Raw genomic sequence first — 22,057 nt, forward strand, 5'->3', positions numbered from 1 at the left:
CGGGCAAGCCTCAATCCCCACAGAGTAGGATGATTTAGTTATGTTGAGACAGCTAAATAGCACAAACTTCAGGGACGAAAGACAGGAGAATGCGACACACACACAAGCGCTAAATTCTCCTGTCTTTCGTCCCTGAAGTTTGTGCGATTTAGCTGTTCGAATGGAGTAGCAACTAGCCCAAACACGCACCTTGCTATGTTCAGAGGTTCAAGTTTGTTTGCAGTGACTGCATTTTGTACATTTGTATATTTTAGAGTGCCAAGTTTTCCTTTTTTTTTTTGTTTGATAAATGTCTGCTGTGCTATACCTCGAGCCTTGATTGAGTCTGTCACCTGGCAATAGACTCAGAATATTAAGTATTTGTGCCACTTGAAATGTGCGAACTGCACATACTCTCAACGTCAGCAGCGTGCTTGTCTTCATCGAGCCATCTTGCAGTGTATCGATCGCCACAGTTTTGCTGCTCAAGAACTTAAAAGTTAACTAGGTATTTCTAACTAAAAATAAACAATTTATTAAAATGTTTAAACAAAAACAACAGGCATATTTCTGATTTTAAGTGGATTTGTATTATTTAACTTTCGGTGACATGAATACGAAAATAAAGATCCGGAGCGGCGCGCAATTTTCGCGAGAGACGCCTGAACCATAGAGTTTCCTACAATACTTACTAGAGGGAACTCTGGCGCTAGTGTCTATGGGAGCTGCAACGCATGACGCTTCAGCCAGCAGGGGAATGATGGGTAGTACACAAATTTGTCTAAACTTCGTTCTTTTGGCTCCATTTGGCTCCGCGTCGGCTACATCCGCTTTGTTGCAAAACGAAGTTCAGCAAAATTGAGCAGTTCCACTTCACCACTTTAACTTTTTTAGGCTCACCAAATCAAACCTGGTCACGAAGTTCACAATGGTCTATTCTTTTATCCGAAACGAATGCCAAAACACAGCAATAAACAAAGCCACAAGTACGTTTGAAGCCGCAAGCCCGAAGACTAGGCAAATTTGTGTACTACCCATCATTCCCAAGGTAGCTGAACGATCGCAGCGCCAGAGTCCCCTCTAGTTAATTTTAGGAAACTCTATGGCCTGAACCACTCAACGGCCGTTCAGAACTGCCACGTAGCAGCGCCAGAACTCCATCGAGTCGACTGAGTTGTGGCGTTCCGAAACTTTCGATGGCCTTCGACAGGATGGCCGTTCAAAAGTGCACGTGTGACACAGGTATTTCGAACGTTGAAACTCTTCAGTGTCCGATGTTTCGGACTTTCTGCCCTAATTTCAGGTCCGAAATGGCATTAATTGCAGCCCCCACCTCTGCCACGTCTATCGATAATCTCGTGAGGTTCTGTTTGTGGCCATAGCAGAGTCCGAAAGGCAGCTTTGCCGCAATGCCAAAGTGTGAAGTCAAGAGTTTCGCAGAATCCCACCTGGTTGGGGAATGACATGGATGAAGAAAACACAGTGCCAACCAATGTAAAAGTATATTCTTAAAAAGATATTTTGGCTCCCACACGAGAGCCTTGTAAACAACCTCGCCAGAGTGTGATAGGGTGAAGCATATAGAAAGTCTGAACGGGATACTGTCACAGTGCAGTGTGGCGATGTCATGGATGAGCACCGGGAATGTACGTAGGCGCGATGGCAGCAAATGCACCTAACCCTTAAGGCTGAACCACATGCAGCATTTTTGCCGGTGTTTTCTGGCGTTGCGTCTCTCGGCGTTGTCGCATAAACGCCGTCAGAGAGGGCGGTCAATGACATGAAAAGCGCTGAGGCCAGCTCCAGCCCAGCGTCACACATTGTGACCAGAGGGTATGAACCCGCAACTTTGCAGTGTGCTGTTTTCCTCAATGGACCAACAAGAAATGCTCCTGATTATCGCTTTTATGTCATATTTGCAGTTTTGTAGTGTGAAAAACGAGTCACAGTGCCACTGAAAGATCTATATATATATTTTTTTTTACTTGTAGCACCAGCTATCGAGATTAAGAAGAACCACGAAGTCATAAGATATGGCCTCTGAGCTTGATGTTGTCGCACATCTTTGAGGCCACGTATTCAACCAATACACTCAACACTGCTAAGCCTACCAATAAACTTGGGTATGACTCTCGGAAACAGTTCAAAAATATTGCAAGTGCTTTGCTGTCGAAGCTTCTAGGGAACAAGATAAGTCAAAAAGAAGCATCAAATTCAACGTGATAAGCCGAACGCGCCGTGCCGCAATTCATGCTGCCTCTTTGTGCAAGACCGCTAAATGCGCCACACAGACGCCTTGCCTTCACGAATAAAAGCAGCTCGCCATCATCGCACCCATGCGTGATCAGAAACGGAGTGGCCATGTCATAAGTAGGCCTATCCGAACGAACACTATCACGGCAAATGCGTGTGTACAGTACAGCAAGCACCCCGGCAGTGACGGCGTCAGCTCGGCTGACGATGTGCTGCACACAACTAGGAACGATCGGCTTCACGGGGCAGCAAATGCTGCGAATCGGCGGAGATTCGCCGATGTGTGTGTGCATCATCGTGCGCACACGCATCATGGAAAGCTGGACGAGTTGTCTGCTCTACCGCCAAAGTCTTTGCGTTCCACATCATCGTTTCCAAACGCTCTATGCATGAGAGCCGCAACTCTTCCACACTTTGCTGGTATCGGCGGTGCTCATCACGAGATGCTAATTTGGAATTAGCCGTCTGCACGTAGTTAAGCGGGGTTTGCGGCAAGTACCGAATGTATTCACGAGAGTCTGGGCACGCACCAGAATGCCCTATAAGTGTACTGGGAGGCATTAAAGCTATTTCGGATGTGGTTTTGCCAATTTGACCGCTTGAGCAAAATAGAAAAGTATGAATTCGTTTTATTCAAAAAGCCAGATTTTTCGGATAATTTCACGGTCCCTAGAGAGTTCGAAAAATCAGACGTTGACTGTATTGATTCAAATAGCAAATACTATTCGAAAAATATTCGCAAGTTTGAATATTCGCACACCCTTTTTTTTTGCATTCATGCTAGGGTGCCGAAAATTGGAATATGTCCTAATATCAAGACAACGAGCCATGCCTGAAATTTTCGTCAAAATTAGTGCAGCAATTCAAAAGTTGACATTTAGCCCCGCATCCCTCTTTAATGTAGGTGCCCAAAGCTGATGCTTGTATGCTTTTCAGCTAACACGCCACTGATGGGTTGCCCTATCTTTCTACTTGGCCTTTTTTTGCTCCTCCTACCAGAGGAGAAATTTTTGTAGCACATTGCTGCTGTGGAGTTCATATTCTGGCCAGAGTGCACAGGTAACCAGACCTCACAACAACATAAAAAATGTAGCACTGGCTGCTAGCAATGATGCAACTTTGCTTTCTCCCAATCTGTGCAGGGATACCTGCATGAATTAATTCATCAACATGACCAAGGAAAGGTATCTACAAAAAATGTGTGACGTTAACCTTTTTTACATGAAAAAGTTTTCACCAGGAAGTATGATTTCAGTATAGAGTATCAAGATTCAACTGCAACTACAGCTCTTCAATATCTATTGATGAAGGATTGGGAAACGCTACCTACATTCCACAACTTGAAGAAAATCCTGGCGGCAGTGGAGGTGACATTAATGTTAAGACAGTCCCGAGATTCAGCAAGGATGTACGTTGCAAGAGCAGTCTCAGCCGAGCTGTCTTGTGTGCCATCACGAGTGTCACCTGTAATATCAAGGACACTGTTCAGCACTGAAAGGGCACCATTTCTCACAAATCCTACAAGTGCAAAGCAATAACTGTCAGGGACGAGTCCACATGCTTCTATGCTCATTTTGAATGAAGCCTGGGTTGGTCACTTTGTTTTAACACTCCGGCAAAGTCCCTGTTCGGCTGCTAGGCCTATGAAAAGCCACGATTCAGCAGGTCCCTCGTCAATAAAATTTGTGTCTCACTTGACCAAGTCATCAATCTCTGAGGACTTGCACATTATTAAGCATTAGTAGTGATTATGACATCTGTGCCAAGTCTCCAATATACTTTCACTGCTTAGGGGACCTTGAAATGTGCAGTTGGCATTTTTGCTATTCTGCACTTCCAGGCACTAAAGGGCGATTTTATTACCCACATTTATACAATTTGTTATCTTGATGTGCAATAAAATAATTTTCTGAAGCTTATAAAAATTCTTGCTGGTTTTTGAAAGGTTGAAATGCAACACATGGTTTACCTCATTACCCTCCTACTCATCAGGCAAAAAAGGGTGGATAATCTGTAGAGTAACCGCGTATAGCTTTCTCTTAGCATTTTCTGTATAACCATGCATCTCGAAGCACCTTTTTCCAAAAATACTGGCCGGTCGTCAGCCGTGGAGAGTTCATTATCAGCCATTTCAGTCTCCTCCGACTCCTCCTCATCGTCCTCACTGCTGTGGTCTGAGAAGAGGTGCCCGAATGCCTGGGCAATCTTGTGCAGGACATTCTCATCTGTCTCTGAGTCAGAGTCAACTGCCAGCAGTGTTGAGGACTCTGCAATGCAAAGCATGATGAGGTGAGCAAGATGAGAAGCCTCGAATGCTGCACATCGTACCCTTGGACTTTTGGCTGAGGGCCCTCTTGGGCCTGGCAGGTGGTGGCTTGTGGATGACGGTCATCTCAGTTTCACTAGCATCATCCGAAGTGCTAGCGCTGCCACAGGAACCCGCATAGGACATTCCATCCAGCCTATCCACCGCATCAAGGAGCAGCTCTGAGCTATGGCTATCCTTTGCAGAGACGATGAAATAACTCTGTTCCTTGAAAACCTGTATGGAGTGGTACTCTTGCACTGAACCTCATTGATGTGATCACAATGAATAACACTTTTTCGGCATTGATATGGCAAATACAGTCAACTTCCAATAACTGAACCCTGATTCAACTAATGAGATTGGCCAAATTATGCTAAACAGGAGGCAGAAAAAACAAAATGCATGTTGCAATAGTATGTGAAGCAAATGTATGGTTAACTGAATTCTGTACAATCAATGGTGGTGCGTTACTTTCATCCTAGACAGCATGCCAGATTGTGCAAAGTTTATGCTCACACACACCAAAATGGTGTAACTATAATATCATGCAGTTTTTATGTTTGGCAAATCAGTTCTTCAGTAGGTGCAAAAAAAACCCGAGAGAAACCCTTTCACGAACTTCCTTGCATGAAACTGATTTCCTACATTCAGTCCATGTGTCATCTATGCACTGCAATCTTCTGGTTAGCTTAGATGGTAGAGTTCCAGAAAGATCATACCGAGACTTTGTGAAATCCATTTCCTGCGTGCCAAAGATGGGTGGATGAAATCTTTGTGCGTGGTTGTGATTTCCCTAAGCAGAGACTAGGTGAATGCACACACACCCACGCTCTGTTTGATATTGGCTGCTCAGCGAAGGAGGCTAACATATATTCCTTAGGAAGCTATTTGGAGATGCACACGAAAACAGCTTTAGTGTCAGTGTGCAATATTCGGCCCCACCTAACATTCGCTTTATTGTTTCATGCTTCAACAGCTAAGAATTATTGTACACATTTGGCACTGTTTTCTCATTTTTATTCGTCACAGCCTAGGCTTTGAAAAAAATGGTCATGATACAAAGCTCTTCTAGGCACAAACCAATCAAATTATAGTATGGGCAAAAAGGTGCAGCAACACCTTACAGGAACCCTTTGCCTTTACACAGGTACTGAAACAAAAATCTTCAGCTGTTATTCTTCTGCGTAAGTACTGTCACTTTTGCAATCTGCATATTTTGCGGAAAAAGTCCTGTGGAGTCTGAACAAACATATTGTCACACACGCTCCTTTCTTTGTATGTTTTATGTTACCGGCCCATTGTACGTGTAGCTGCTGCCTTGCGGCTGGCTCGAAGATCCGGGATGTCTTTCAGGTCTTCTTGTTCACGACGTGGAAGTGGATCGCGGCTTTGCGTGGGCGTCCAGAACGTGGATGAAGCAGCACCTCCACCAGATGTCGCAGGGTCGTGACGTTGACTAAGGCAGCAGTCGGCGTGTCCAAAATGAAAATGTTTATTTGGCCGAACTTGTGGCCAGGAAACGGACAGTCAAACTACAGCAATACACACTGTACACTGATAGCGGCGAACAAAGCGTCGGCTGTCAAAAAAAAAAAAACTGAACCATAGTAAGGTGCATCGGCATTTACAGATGCGGCATCAAACATACGAGTTTGATTGCTGGTACCACATTAGTTCCAGAATGAACTCATCTGTTCGCATTTGCGAGCTCAAGCATAACAGATGATCCTAAAATAATCTCGAATGTTCTCAGACATTCTGGCGCGGTTTGTGCAAGGCAGCAGCTGCACGTGCAATGGGCCGGTAACATAAAATATACAAAGAAAGGAGCGTGTGTGGCAATATGTGAAAATTGTAGGTAAGGCCGGGTGCTAGTATATCAATAACATACTTAATAGGTTTAAATGGCTGACCTTCCTAGACAAAAATTACGTTTGTGCAAATATTCGAGCACTTCGAATATTTGGACGAATATTACAGTATTCGAATTTGCTTCAACACGAATTTAAATTATCCGAAATTTCGAAGTGGACGAATAGATATAACAAAGCAGAAAACTGGGCGAGTTGATATGTGTTCATTGTTACTGGAGAGTGCGCACTGACGATGGAGACAAAGAGAACAACATGACACAAGTGCAGTAACGACGAATAAACATATATAAACCGCATCAAACCCCTGTGGAGGTGGTTTCACTGCAGTGGAGGGATGCTATACTGTCCACCTGTCCAGGGCATAGAGTTTCATACAATAATTTAGAGAGCAAACTGGAGCTGCTATCGTTCAACCACCATGGGAATGATGGGAAGTACAGACTTCGGATTGGATTACGTTAGCTAGTACGAACTGTTTATGGACCTTTTTCTACAGTTTCAGTTTCGTTCTTCGCAAGGCCGGGTAGTGGGGTGCAGTGCAAAGCACTCAAGCAGTGCCTTTGTTGTTCACCAAGGCTGAAGAACGCAAGATCTTTTGGTTCGCTGCAACGTTGCAACCTTACAGGTTGTCCTTCACAGTCTTAGCAAAGCATCGTACACTCACCGCTGCGCATACAGTAGAACCTCGTTAATTCGAAGGCCTCGGGACCGAGAAAAATATCCCAATTAAGCGGGATTCCCAATTATCCGAAACAACGCGAAATCAAAGAAATCAGCCAGAAAACGTGATGTACGGAAGTCACACCTTTATTGTGGCAAGTCAGCCTACTTGGAGAAAAATTCCTCCATGCGTGACTGACGCGTTCGGTAGTTCCCAGCACTGAAAGTCATATTTTCCAGCCTGTCAATGAGGCGCAGCATCTCAGCCTCGCCGCCGTTGCACTCGACGAAGCTGCGCACAACACTCAAGGCATCGATGACATCCGCCAAAGGGGGTGCTCGGGAGGGCTCGTCATCGCTGTCAACATTAGAGGCCGAATCGGTCGATCTCGCAGCTATCTCGCTGTCGATGTCGGCGTAACACGTCTGCACTGTGCACTCGACATTTGCGTACTCGGAGAATCCGATTGGAGTGCACTCCTCGTCCGCGTGCAAAGCCTCATATCGAGTGCAGAGAGTCTCCCCTTCTTCATCAAACGGGCAAGTGACAGCGGTGACAGCAAACTCAGCGGAGGTTGCCTCTTCTTTCACAAAACCGGCGTGCTCAAAACACCGTCGAATAACGGTGGCCTCCACCTGCCTCCATGCGTGAACAATGAGGCAAATACCACCGAGGAGGTCAATGTTATACTCCTTTCCGTTGTCATAGCAAAGGAGCATTCGCTTCAACAGATTGTAGCGATATATTTTCCTGGTATGGTGTATGACGCCCTGGTCCATCGGCTGCGATAGCGACGTCGTGTTCGGGGGTAGAAAGACCAGCCTGATTGCCTGCAGGTTCTGAATGTCGCCGTGAGCTGGGCAATTATCGACGACGAACAAAACGCTGCGCCCCGCGGCCGCAAACTTGCGGTCAAGGTGCCGCACGTATTCTTCAAAGAGTGCAGCCGTCATCCAAGCTTTCTTGTTGTTTTTATAGATCAGGTCATCCTTGGATGGCAGTCGTGCATTTTTGAAACAACGAGGCTTTTCTGTCTTCCCAATAACAAGCAGTGGCAGCTTGTGCTCACCGCACATGCTTGCACCAAACAAAACAGTGATTCTATCTTTGTTCTGTTTCCGCCCAATAATGTCTGCCTCCTTCAAAGCGAACGTCTTCGTAGGCAACATTTTGTAGAACAGAGCAGCTTCATCAAGGTTGTAAACATCTGCTGCTTCGTACTTGGCGAGTAGTGGAGCCAAGGTGTGCTGCTTCCAGCCGTCGACAACAGACTGATCCGCGCTGCCTCTCTCGCCACAAACAGTCACGAATGTCAGGTTGTTGCGCTCCTTAAATCGGCAAAACCATCCATTGCTGCATTTAAACTCAGAATGTCCAAGTTGCAGCGCCAGCTGGTTGGCCTTCTCACGCAATATGGTCCCATTCACAGGAAGGTGTGCTGCGTTGGCTTTCTGCAGCCAGTCGATCAGAGCTGCTTCAACGTCGGCGTACGTAGGCGGGCGTACTCGTGTACGCTTTGACGAGTGCGTCTTGCTGTAAGCATCGAGAATTCGCAGTGACTATTCTGTGGTCCAGACCACAGAATAGAGTGCAGCTTTATTCTGTGGACCAGACCACAGAATAGAGTGCAGCTTTATTCTGTGGACCACACAATAAACTTGCGCGCTGTGGGCTGTGCTGAAATGTTCTGTAGCCCAAGCAGCCCACCTCTCTTGACGACGGTTTCTGCGCACCAGACCACAGAATAGAGTCCCAATCTATTCTGTGGACCAGACCACAGGGTAAACTGCAGCTTTATTCTGTGAACTAGACCACAAAATAAAGTGCAGCTTTATTTTGTGGACCACACCAAAGAGACTTGTTAGAGCCACCCTAGACTTGTGCTGTGGACCGTGCGCACCAGACATCGCTGTAGCCCAAACAGCCCACCTCTCTTGATGACGGGTTTCTCTCACAAATTGGTAGGGTTTATTCTGTGGTCTAATTCACAGAATAAGCACTGCGCCCTCCTCTCTTGACGACAGCTTCCCTCGCGAATCGCAATATTCGCTCACAGCTTTGTGAATAAGTCCAGACCAAGGAGGCCATTTCCGGGCATAGTACGCGAGATGGAAGACGCTTATGCGTGAAAGGTTCGAAATACGAAGGCGAAGCTCACCTTTGGCATGCTTGCTGGTCTGACATGCCAAAGCAGGTAAACTTGTCGTGAATTGAAGCAGCAAAAAGAAGGCGTATAATAACAAATGACAGCGGTTCTAAAAATTTCTGGACCTGATCTATCGAGAGCGGAACACTTAAGTCACTTTCACCACAGTACGTCTGTGTCATGCAAAAAGAAAATGTGCACTAAGATCTGCACGGGAGTCTCAAATTTTGAGTGATCCCCCCGATTGTGCGAACACAGCCACAGATCTCCTTAAGAACAGCGTCAACGCCACCGCGAGAAGGGAATCATAACGACAGAGGGCGACACTACTAAAATAGTCTGGCCCTGATCTCTCGCGTCAGGACACACTTTAGTCACTTTCACCGCAGTGCACTAATGTCGTGCAAAAAAAGTGCACTGAGATTGGCAAGGGGCTATTTTAGCTGTTTCTGTAAAGTTTTCAGACGTTGACGATCATACAAGTACTCGTAATTATACGGCGCATGCAAGTGTATCTAATTAAGTGACAAAGTGTGATGTGTCCAGTGACAACTAGTAGGTTCTCGCCAATCTTACGGCGCTTTTTTTTTTGCTTGACACAGGTGTACTGCGGCGAAAGTGGCTTAAGCGTTGCGTACTCGATGGATCAAGGCCAGAAAATTTTATACACGCTGTCATTTGTTATTATTGTTTTCTTTTCGCGGTGGCATTAGCGTTCTTTTACGGGTGATTTATGGCCGCGCCCATTCAGAAGGATTGCTCAAAGTTCGAGTATCCCGTGCAAATGTTTGTGCACTTTTTCACATGACACAAACGTACTGTGGTGAAAGTGACTTTAGTGTTCCGCACGCGATAGATCAGGTTCACGAAATTTTAGAACCGTTGTCATTTGTTATCATTATAGGCATTCGTTTTGCTGCTTCCGTTCACAATAACAAGTTTATCTGCGGCTGATATCAATACTGGCATATGTCAAAACATTGGAATCTTTCACGCATACGCGTCTTCAATAGCGATTCACAAAACGGCGAGCACATATTGAGATTCGCGAGAGAAGCTGTCGTCAAGGGAGCTCGAGCGTTGGCAAATCGAAGTCCTCATGGGGTGGGCTCAGTTCCTTCTGAGGGCGTTAACAGCGCCTGTTCTGTGGACCAGACCACAGAATGAACCCTTGCAATTTGTGACAGAAAACCGTCGTCAAGAGAGGTGGGCTGCTTGGGCTACAGAACATTTCCGCACAGCCCACAGCGCGCAAGTTTATTGTGTGGACCACAGAATAAAGCTGCACTCTATTCTGTGGTCTGGTCCACAGAATAAAGCTGCACTCTATTCTGTGGTCTGGACCACAGAATAGTCACTGCGTCGAGAATTTTCTCCTTATTCTTGATGATGTTGCACAGCGTTGACAGAGGCACGTGGTGATTTTCGGCGAGAGCCGTTTTCGACGCCGTCGACTTGCTGGCCTCTTCAATTAAGCACACCTTTTCGTGCAGGGACAAGCTCTTGTACTTCGGCATCTTCCTTCCAAGCACACCTCAATCAACTAATTCACAAGGAAGACACTCAAGCGGAGACAGGAGACAAATGGAGCAGTCGCACCGAATCGCACAATGCTCGCCAGCCGACATCCAAATTACGGTCCCTAGAATATACTGGCTAGTCTGCCGTCTCCGCTCTCCGCGGCGTCCTCTCGGGGATGCCTGCGGCGGTGGCGCTGCGCGCAATCGGAGTTCCTTGAGCAGACGCCCCGCCCGCGACTCTCGCTTAGGGGTGGGCTGGCGGAGCCGTTTACAACCGCGCTCTCGCGTTTGCTTACCTTTTCACGTCGAACGCCTGCGGTGTTTGCTTTTATTACAGAACGTGATATTGAGTACAAATAAGTAAGGAATACCTTAGCGCTAGTTAAAGTTGCAGAAGAGCACGAAGTCTGGCGTCACACAAGTTTCCCAGTGATGACCACCATCCCTCAGTGCATCCGTCCTGCTTATCACTTCACGAGACGGAATTGAGAGCATCAGAATTTTTGATCTTTATTGGTTCCTTGACATGGGTTTCGTCAGCGTCATTTAATTGCATCTTCTCGTCTTCAGCAGCTTAATTCTTTGCCGCTTTACTTATCTTTCACTGTTCAGTGATTTCGTGAAGAAGCGGAATCTAAGTAAAATGCAGAACTTCATGGAGGCTTTTTGTGATGAAATTGAATGTTCTTCACATCCCAGATGAGGCAAATCTGTTTTTTTTTTTTTTCAAGAAAGCGCTGAAATCCACAATGCTCTTTTCATGAAGCTTACTCACGCTGAAATAAGTGGTAAAGCTATTTTGAAGTTTTGCAATAGCTGTTTTGAGATGTCCGGAGGGGTATATCAGGCCTCCGTTACCAAAGTGCGCTGTGAATAGGCAGGCCTGATCACTCCCCGTCTCTGTGTTTCTGTCTGATGTGAGACATATGTTGCACAAGTCTCGCACTGGTGTCTTCTTTAGTGTCTTACGCGCCACATAACCAGCAATGTAGTAAGTCAGCATATCGTGTTTTTCTTTTTTTTTTCCACGTATGCACTGTGGTCTGTGCCTGACGCCAGGGGCGTAGCCAGAAATTTTTTTCGGGGGGGGGTTCAACCATACTTTATGTATGTTCGTGCGTGCATATATACGCAAGCAAAATTGAAAAATTTCGAGGGGGGGTTTCAACCCCCCAACCCCCCCCCCCCCTTGGCTACGCCCCTGCCTGACGCTAGTGCAGTCTCCGCGCCACTGAAGTCTCCACCATCAATGAGGCTGTCAACGACGTCAATTGTGGCAGGCGTGTGTGACTTTATATGTCATTCCCAGATAAAAGATAGCTGATGACTTGCGGCGAACAGTTCCCCGACTTTGGTGGTCTAGCGAGGTTGTAAAATGCAAGGGCATTTATAGTAATCAAAAACTGAGCAGCAGTGGGATGATCATGTGTGCCAGAAGACTGCCGAACTATTCCAAATATATTTGCCAGCTTGTCCTGGCCTAAATTTGAGGTCATCAAATATCTGAAACCAGCAGGAAAACAATTAAAACAAAACTCTGACCACGATTAAAAGCAAATAAAAGCACGACGTTTGGTGAAACCAGCAGGCTTGAGGAATTCGAGCAGCTGTACTGTGCTCTCAATTGTGACACGGAGCCCTTCTGCTGTGCTCGATGAAAGGAAACCGCCAATTGTGTTGGTGGCATGTGTCTCCCATTCTTTTAAATAAACCAGAAATTCTTTCAGAAACGCACAGTTAGACGAATTTGGGTAGAGGGCCTTTTTTGGCGTTCGGGAGGTCATTATTCTAATTAACCTGTTCATATTTTTAATAAAGCTTTGAGAATTATCCACGGTGCCACAGCTTTCTCGACTTTGTCGGAATACAAAAATAACCCCCTAATGACTTAATTCATCGCCGAAAAGATGAAAAGGGTGCCATCCTTAATTTTTCAAATGCATTGGGATGGATGTGAGCATTCGTGATGCTTGGCATCACCTTTAGCGTCACACTTTGACAGCCTGGAAGGAATGAAACCATCATGTTTCTGCTTTCTCACGTGAAGCCATTGTACAGTGACGAATCCTCGATCGTCGCTTGTTGGAGGGACACTTTAGGCTCATTTTTCGGTGGTCTAAAGCATGTAAAAAATAGTGTTTCTATTTTGATACTTTCATGAGGACATGTGTGCTCGCTACCCGCTTGCGAAAGGCAGACCTATACCGAAGAACAACCTAAACGTGAATAGCCGAAAGGCGAAAAGCAGCACGAGTCTGTCATGTGTGTTCGCTGTTTTGGAAATGTAACCGATTTCGAATACCTTGTACTACGATGCGAGAGAACGGTCAGCTATCCCTATACCTAAAAAAAAGCAAGCGAAAGAAATAAGCAGCGCGAAACATGTGCGGTGGGCGCTAGCAGTCGACAAACTGACATTGAACGACACATCTGGTTGAGTATTTCTTGTGCCGCGAATGTGTTCTTGCGCTGCGCTTCGAGCCTATTTCCCGCTCATTTCAGCATACAACAGTGTCATTAAAGAACGAACCTATATATTTTCCGTGCCCCTACGACGGGAGGCAGAAAACAGCGCCCCTTTTCATTTCTCTCTATATATTTTCAGTGGAGGAGCAAAAAACCAAATACAACGCACATTATGAAAGCCAACACCCCTTTCATTTTATAATTTCGAACCTTGTGGCAAGGTAATCGTGGAAAAGATACCATATGTCTGTTCTTCGGCTGATACACATGGTTCTGATGTGCCAAGCTTCTGCTGCAAATGTCTCAGCCTGTTGGAGGCGCAACTTATTTGTGGCGTCATTGTAGAGCTATATTATAGTGCCTAGAATATACAGTATATTCTAGGCACTATAGCTATATTAGTACCCCGGCTGCCGCCTCCCTGGACCGCAACAAGCTTGGAAATAAAGCTTTGTCTATATATATATATATATATATATATATATATATATATATATATATATATATATATAGTAGGACAGTAAGCAGATCTAATAACACTTGGAGCGAAATTGCATGAACTTAGCTTATCGTTAAAAAAAAATCTCCAACATTACAATGTCTGTAATTAATATACTCACCCATTCTGAGAACTGCATTGCATTTATTGTCTCCGTAACACATCGAGAACCAACCTTTCTGATTACGAGACTTAGCACACTAAATATATCTGAAGTAACGTTCTTACTCTCAGAATTGTTTGTTTTTTAAAAACTGATCTTAGAAATGTTTGGTACCTTCGTAAGGACAATTTAACAGCATATATATAATGATGGCAGTCTTATGATAACAGTAACACCTTAATAAAAAATAAATAAAAGCCAATTTTTGGCCCTTAATTTCGTTTTGCTTCGAGTATTAAATGAGTGTCTGGATCCACCACTGATCTTAGTGTGATCACGGCAGTGTCCAGACAAGAGACGACATTGAATGCAATGTTTGGTCGGTTCAAAATGTTCCAGCCTCTGCCCACACGAACAGAACGAAAACGTGGAGTTCATGCGGGAGCGCAAAATAAAAGGCAAGGCGCGATACTCCACCGATTCCTCCTGCGCGACATGCACCGTGCAGGCGCTCCGATGGACCGCAGCGCCCCCTGCGCAAGCATCCGTTGCGCGGACGCGGCCTTGCATGGGGACGGCGCGGAGACGGCAGACTAGCCAGTATATTCTAGGGACCGTATCCAAATGGCACAAAGACTCCACAAAACATTCATTTCGCTAGAGTGGCTAACATCGCTGTTGAGATGATGATGATCATGATCGCAACCGCACGCATCGCCGCCTGGCAATTGCTAAAACATGGCGTCTACGACGTATTTCCGGTAAAAAAAAACATGGCCTTCGAGATCCGTACATCAAAAAAAAAAAATGCATGTTTTAGTTACAGCCTCCGAGATTCGCAACACCCTTTGCATATCTTGGAAGTCGCGGCCGAGTGTGCCAATTAACCGGGAAGTCGCAGACTGGCCGCACCAATTATCCGGTTAAATTTACATGTAAAAATTTGGGACCGCGCAAATAATACAAATTATCCGGGATTCCCAATTAACCGAGTACAAATTACCGAGGTTTTACTGTAGATGTAGCGTCCCATGCCAGTGCAGGAAATTGCATAGAGTTCACGTTTGTTTGATAAGCGCGTCTTGCCAAAACTCATTCAAATCAGCTGAAAAACGACGGCGCAGCTAAGTAGATGCGCTGTCACGCTCCTCTGATTTGACTTCACAACAAAACGAGACATGCGTTGGGGGCAGACCACTTGGACAGACGCACCTGGCATCGCAGCAGATGATACGTTAAGTGTTTCTCACTCAATACAGTACTGTTATTTCCACAAATAGATAATGCGTACCTTCGAGGGAAAAACAAGCGTGTTTGTTTTAAGTGTTGTAAAAAAAATAATTCATTATATCGTGATGCCAAATCTGGAACACAACTGCAGCGCAATGCATACCCTGGGGTTGAAGTTGTCCAGGTTTCACTTCCATCTCACGGTCACGCAAACTTTTTGTAATAAGTTTTGCATAGAAAAGAATGAAGCAAGATTTAATTGGAAATAACTTCATATCACTTCGTTTTACACTCGGCAAACAAGCGTCGCGAATCTCAAGAATCTAATTCATCCGAAGCAGATTCGAAGCCTGTACTTCCTATTATTATGGGGGTGGTTGAAGCACCGCTCAGGGAGTCCACATAGACACTAGCGCCAGATTCCCCCCTAGGTATTATAGTATGAAACTCTATGATCCAGGGGAAATCCGCACTGCCACGAAGCCCCACTTCAAGGTTAAATGAACATTTTACCCTCACATTGATTCATCATTTTTTAAGTTTAAGACCTTGTTATACCGGCTTATTCGCACCTAAAGCGAAATCCAGGCGGCGCTGCAAAGTTAGGCAACACTGGCTAGGATGGCGGCGGCAAAGAGGTCCATGTGCGGACTGTCGCTGCTGGAAATACCGTGTTGCCTAGACTGCTATGTGAAAACGTGGTGTTTTGTCGAAGGTGAGGGTGTACTTGGTGTCGAGTACCTCATTTTGGTTGTCGCGAAGGACAACATTGACGATAAAATAAATGTTGCACTGTTTGTGTAAACGTATGGCCCCCGTGAATTTGAATGCACAAGAAATCCCAGTGCGGCTGCCAAGTGTTTTTGTTGAGCCTGTGATCTCCGACGGCAAATCCACCTGCACTGCTGGCTTTTTAGCAAAGTGCAAACGTGTATCAGCTGTTCTCATCTACTGCTACGTAAGCGCTGCTGCGCTGTCACAGGCCGTGTCAATGGGCAAGGCAGGCAAACTGTTCGGCAGTGTTTTGATGGTAAGTGGGCTAACGCACTTGGTAGTAGCCGGTGGGTATCGTTTATCAAATGCTGATCACCTAGATCATCACGGTGACATGTCTGCATTTTGCAGCGACTTTGTCAGCCGGTTACTTCGTCGCGTCCTTGAATAAATGTGTTCAAATCCAAAGAATGAGACGGTGATGGTACACCGAGCGAAATAATGTTGCATGTACAAGAAGAGCCGGAGTGAAACAATGACTACTAACTGCTGATGAAATGATAGCAGGAAACTTGTTCACCATTTTTTTCAGTGCGCAGAGCCTTATTCATTTGTCTGTTTGTGCGTGTGTGTGTCAGCTGATCCGCATGCGAAGAGCGGAATTGTGGTGCCCGCAAATTATTCTGCTTACCTGCTGCTATACAGCTGCGTATGATTATAGGTAGGTGTAAATTGGCACTTTCCTGCTGCCAGAACCGTAGGATGAGACATCAGGCAGGCTATACCAAGGTTACTAGATTAGGCTGGGCTATACCACTTATGCGAGTCCACAAATCAAGGAAATCGTGCGCGCAACATCTAAAGAGCTAGGCTCAAGGCTACTACACGTCATAATATAGCAAGCATCTCAGGCTTGCCTTGACGCCTGGCAGCAAGCACACTGACATCAACACCACGAAGATTTCGATTTTGCCCGCCGCTGTGGCACAATACGGTGCTTGGATGCTGATGCGAAAGACGCTGTGTCGATTTGCGGCGGTCGCATTTTGATGGGGGTGAAATGCTAGATGCATGCCTACTGTGCAATTTCAGAACCGTAGCTGGTCGAGATTATCTGGAGTCCTCCACGACGGCATCTCTTGGAGCTTGTATCGCTTCGTGATGTTCCCACGAATTGATTCCGATTCATTCCAGCTGTGTTATCTTTAGGATTCGTTAATGCCGTTCGAAGAGTGCAACAAACTTTTAGCACAACGGCATAATACTTGTTGCTGAAGTGCCGAGAACAACCATCGTCAGAGTAACTTTGCTGATGAAGCAGCTGGTTATTACGCCGTTCTTCACGGTAAACTCAAAGAACGGAAACTCGTGAAAAGATACTATCCCGCCTCCTATCCGCCTCGCTCATGTGCATATCAAAATGCAGAAAAACTGCTTCGCAAGGCATTTTTTTCTTTGCTGACAACAAATCCATCCACCAGAACCGCTACCGCACGTGCGAAAGTGAATGTCGTCTGCTACATGGACTTCAATAGCCTGTTTCGCGCTCTCTCCGATAGGTGGCGTACTGGCTCAAATTATTCGCGAATATGCTCTAAGTATCGTAACTTTTAAAGCGTAACGTATTTTACAGGTTATTACTTGAATTCTACCAAACCAATTCTACCAAACAGAGGCAGCCCCATTGACAACAGCTGCACAGAAAGAGGCAATGTGGCACACAATGCATCTAATACCTCCTCCCAGTGGGGTCTCTAGGGTAAATAAGTGTTCACACAGTGTAGTGTTTCTCAAGCATAAAAAGCTCTACAAACACCACCCCTCACCTTGATAACCAGCTCCCAAGGGCGATAGCTATTTTCACATTCCATTACAGGCTCAATCAGTGGTTCCCAAGTGCTCCGTTCTTCACTGTAGTACAAGGCCTCAAGCTTCACATCTGCTGTCAGGTACATCTGCACAAATAGTAAGTCATCTAGTGGCTAAAAACAAGATGTGCACAAAAGTGCTGCAGATAATCAATGCAAGACTTGGATGCTGCACCTTTCTAGACCAATCGTGGACGTCAGCTTTCAGTGAAGCTTGTAAAAGTAAGGTGGGCACTTTTTCGTGGCCTGTATCTGTTTCGAGCAGCACAGACACCTTTGGCAGGTTGACTTGGAGGGACTCGGTCGACGAGTGTGACAAAGATACACCTCTGCTGCCTGCCTGCTCTTCTGGAAGGCAGAGACAGGGTCAGACAGGGCCACTACACCAACACTGGTAATCTGCTCACCCTGGTAAGTTGGTGGGCTCACCACTTTAGGTGACCACAGCTCAAGGGGCTCAGCCGGTGCCGGCCTTGCATCCTCCGTGACCTCCTAAGGAGAGGAGAGATTGCACTGAATGCATCTACTCGCAGGTGTCAAGAACAGCACCTTCAAGGATGCACACATTCGGATAACAGCTCAATGAGGTCATGTTGGTTCATCCTCATTTTTAAATCTGAATGAACATGCCAACCTGAGAAATAAACTCTGCCAAAAGTTGAGTTATGCAGCTACTTACACACACATGCTGTGGAGTAACATTCATAGTGGCGCAATATTAATGAGAACTAACAGACTATAACGCCAAGGAAAGTATAGGGGGTGTTATCTGTAGTATTTAGAATATAAATGCGAAGAAAGTAAAGTGGACGAAAAGATAACTTGCCGCCAGCAGGGACCGAACCTGCGACCTTCGAATAACGCGTCCGATGCTCTACCACTGAGCTACGGCGGCAGTCATCCTCCCGTCCACTTTATGGGGTATATATGTGCATTTAAACCTTGGAGTGTTAGTCAGCGCCAATAGCAGCCATGGCGGCGAGTGTGGAACACTCTTTTTCTGCCTTTCTGGCGTCACGTAGCACGTGATCTTTTTACGAGCTGGCAGCTGACCAATAATCCCTCGCATACTACCTGAAGGCATCAAGTCTGCCAGAACGAGACCCTTGCTATTCCTTCCTTCATTTCTATTCATTCCTATTCCTTCCTTCATTCATAGTAAGGGTCTCATTCTGGCAGACTTGATGCCTTCAGGTAGTATGCGAGGGATTATTGGTCAGCTGCCAGCTCGTAAAAAGATCACGTGCTACATGGCGCCAGAAAGGCAGAAAAAGAGTGTTCCACACTCGCCGCCATGGCTGCGATTGGTGCTGACTAACGCTCCAAGGTTTAAATGCACATATATACCCCATAAAGTGGACGTGAGGATGACCGCCGCCGTAGCTCAGTGGTAGAGCATTGGACGCGTTATTCGAAGGTCGCAGGTTGGGTCCCAGCCGGCGGCAAGTTATTTTTTCGTCCACTTTACTTTCTTCACATTTATATTCTAAATACTACAGATAACACCCCCTATACTTTCCTTGGCGTTATTGTCTGTTCTCATTAATATTGTGTCTGACAAAGAAAACGAGCCCTTAAGAATCATCTTCCTTCCTTCATTCATAGTGGCGGTTATATGAACTCACCTAGACAGCACGCGCAGGCTCTACGCAGAGGCGGCAGCAAAAATTCAACATGCAGTATTTTCTTCAAAGAGCAGTTCATTGTATATTGCCCTATCAATGACCTCATGACAACAAGAGTGTAATTAACTGGGCTGGTTGGTGCATGATTAAGACGGGAACAAACAGCGCTCGGCACTGTCATCTGTCGTTCTTTCACCATACCGTGTCCAGCGCTGTTTGTTCCCGTCTTGATCTCAAGACAAAGTTTGCTGATGCCAAAATCATACGCAGACTTATTGCCAGCCTCACATAGATGCACACTCTTGGCGTACTAGAACGTCAGGTAATACAGCATAGACTGCTATAACTAAGTGGCCGGAGTCGCAAATATCTGCACTACACAGTAGAACACAGTAGAAATACGTTTTTCACAGGACCACAGAAAAAATTAACACAGTAGCCAAGAAACGTACAATGCAAGCATGCGCCTAAAATTGGAAAAGAGACTGCTGCTACCTCATAAAGCAAATGCATAGTGCTCAGCTTCACCTCAGAGAAATTTAGTCTATTAATGCTTAATGAAGATGGAAGTCACACATTCCTTCTGCACCTATGCCAGAACCAGACCCTCTTCGAGCACTCAGATGCCTCTGTGGCAGTGCACACTGCCAAACTCATTGACGTGCCCCCTCAGCAACATCCAGGGCAGCGACAGTTCACAACGTATCAGGCAATGCATTAATGACCGTGCTCAAGGAAGTGAACAGTCATGTCAACTGGGTCGGTATTGCACAACTCATCGTGCGCACCTGGAACTGTGCAGGGGTTCTGGTGGACATGTAGATAGGCACAGGGTCACTGGTGTCAGTTATCACGACTCACCGATGAGGACCACAAAACAGTATGACTCAAGCTGCATGGTTCGCTACTGAAACAGACTTGTTTACTGGGAAGGGGCTTCCCATGCATGGGATACTCAAGCTTAAGATTTCTTGCTAAATTTGTCGACTGATGGATCTCTCACAGTCTTCTATTGTTCCGGGCCCAACCTGTGCGGACACGACCTGATTCTGGCATTCAACATGCTCAAGGCACCAGTTAGGAATGCGAACATGACAGGTGAGCAAATGCCCTTCGTCGTAGCTGACCATGTTAACGTCAAGTGTTTTGTAGAATTCACTGATGTGTCATCGCCAGGCTTAGGCCTCATCAAAGGTGCACCGGTACACTCTGAGACATGAAACCAAAATTCTGGAAAGCATGTGAAGTTCTGCACACCTTTCATACAAATAGAGATGTAGAACTACACCTTTTGGCCACGGGTGTTATTGTTGCTGTGCCTCATTCTAAATTGGCCACACCGGTGGTACCGGTAGTGAAATGTAATGGCAGCAATCACCTCCGCGGCAATTTAAAATTTACGATAAACAAAACATGTCACACTGAGTCATACCTATCGCCCCAGATGGAAGATATAATAGCAATGTTGAATGATGACCAAGTTTTCCCCACTTGGTCATCAGAGCCCCACGACAGACATACAGGATGCTAACAATCAGCTGCTATTGGGCGAGGAAGCCAGGCTGCTCACGACCATAAGCACACATAAGGGACTGTTTAGTTTCATTCGCCTGCCATCTGGAGTGACTTCTGCAGCTGCCCTGCTTACAAGTCGCGTGGAAACCATCTTACCGGGTCTTCCTGGAGTTCAGGTTTACTTAGACAACGTCCTCGTCATAGGAAACACAACAAAAGTGCATCTTCGGTCAACGCGAGAGCAGTAGTGTTCACAAGCGGCGACGAAAATTCCACGGGGCCTGGCGATCGCATTCACCGTTTAAAATTCCCGCGAAAGGCACCCCGAGAAGGAGAGCGCGTCGTCTCGTCGTGGCGGCCATTTCTAGGCGGAAGTCCGCAGCGGTGTCCGTGTGTGCGCGCAGCCAATAGCGCGCCGCTGCCGTTGCCATGCGTTGAGCGCTCTGCATATTACAAACTCGCTGCCCGGCCGCGCCGAGTAAAGTTGGCATGCTCCGACTCGCTTGCGTTCGCGTCTGCAAATTGCGCCGCGCATCAGTTACCTAAATGCGAAAAGAAAGAAAGAGAACAGCGTTTAAATCACTGCTACGGGTGCAAGATGTGTACGCCCGCATGAACCAAGGCCGCAAGGTATCGCTTTTTAAAGCTCCAATTTTGTGTGTGTCGATGCGCGGAGAAAGCGCGCATTAAGGCAACCTACTCCCAATGATAAAGAGCGAGAACTTGCATGGGAAAGAAACTTGTGACGACTTGAGAAGTTCCTCGGTGCCAATAGCGCTGTGTGTGAATATCACTTATTACCGGAGCGGAAGTTCGAGTGCCGAGAGAAAAGCCGTCCATTCGACTTGACGCAGTGCCGACAATTTTACCGAATGCACTGTCACATCTCTCCAAGGAAACACCGGCGCCGCGGCCTTGGACAAAACGGCGTCAGCTTGCTTCCGACGATCACAGTGAAATGAAACGACGTCGCATCGAGCAGGGCAATGCGTCGTCGCCCGAGGAATGTTCAACAGTCACTACTGCGAACGAAGGCGGTGAAACGTAAAGTGAAACGGGGGGTGCGGTCGTGGGCCTTGCTTCTGAGCAAGACGCCTCCGTTGACGACCTGCACAACTTCGCCGTTCCATTGACGTCGTGGGCAGTGCGTGAATTCCCTGAGCTTAACGCTGCATACGTTGCGTCCAAGTTGAAGAAATTCTTAGAGCAAATTTCAAGAAACGGCAGGTTATAACAAAAGCGTTTTCTAGAACTACATTATTGTTGCGCGTTTCACCACAGCACGACAACGTATAA

General features: G+C 46.2%; 1 protein-coding gene across 1 annotated transcript in view; it reads right to left on the reverse strand.

Moving 5' to 3' along the window:
- The window catches only part of LOC119397704 (intermembrane lipid transfer protein VPS13A), a 1,038,245-nt gene that overhangs the window by 582,238 nt on the left and 433,950 nt on the right, over nucleotides 1-22,057 (reverse strand). The window contains exons 39-44 of the mRNA XM_037665124.2: nucleotides 18,029-18,113; nucleotides 17,797-17,969; nucleotides 17,580-17,708; nucleotides 4,561-4,774; nucleotides 4,308-4,499; nucleotides 3,563-3,696 (exon numbers count right to left, since the gene is read on the reverse strand). Coding sequence (XP_037521052.1) covers nucleotides 3,563-3,696; nucleotides 4,308-4,499; nucleotides 4,561-4,774; nucleotides 17,580-17,708; nucleotides 17,797-17,969; nucleotides 18,029-18,113 — 927 coding nt within the window. The remainder of the gene's footprint in view (nucleotides 1-3,562; nucleotides 3,697-4,307; nucleotides 4,500-4,560; nucleotides 4,775-17,579; nucleotides 17,709-17,796; nucleotides 17,970-18,028; nucleotides 18,114-22,057) is intronic.

The sequence above is a fragment of the Rhipicephalus sanguineus genome, chromosome 6 (genome assembly GCF_013339695.2).
Source record: "Rhipicephalus sanguineus isolate Rsan-2018 chromosome 6, BIME_Rsan_1.4, whole genome shotgun sequence".
NCBI classification, from domain to species: domain Eukaryota; kingdom Metazoa; phylum Arthropoda; class Arachnida; order Ixodida; family Ixodidae; genus Rhipicephalus; species Rhipicephalus sanguineus.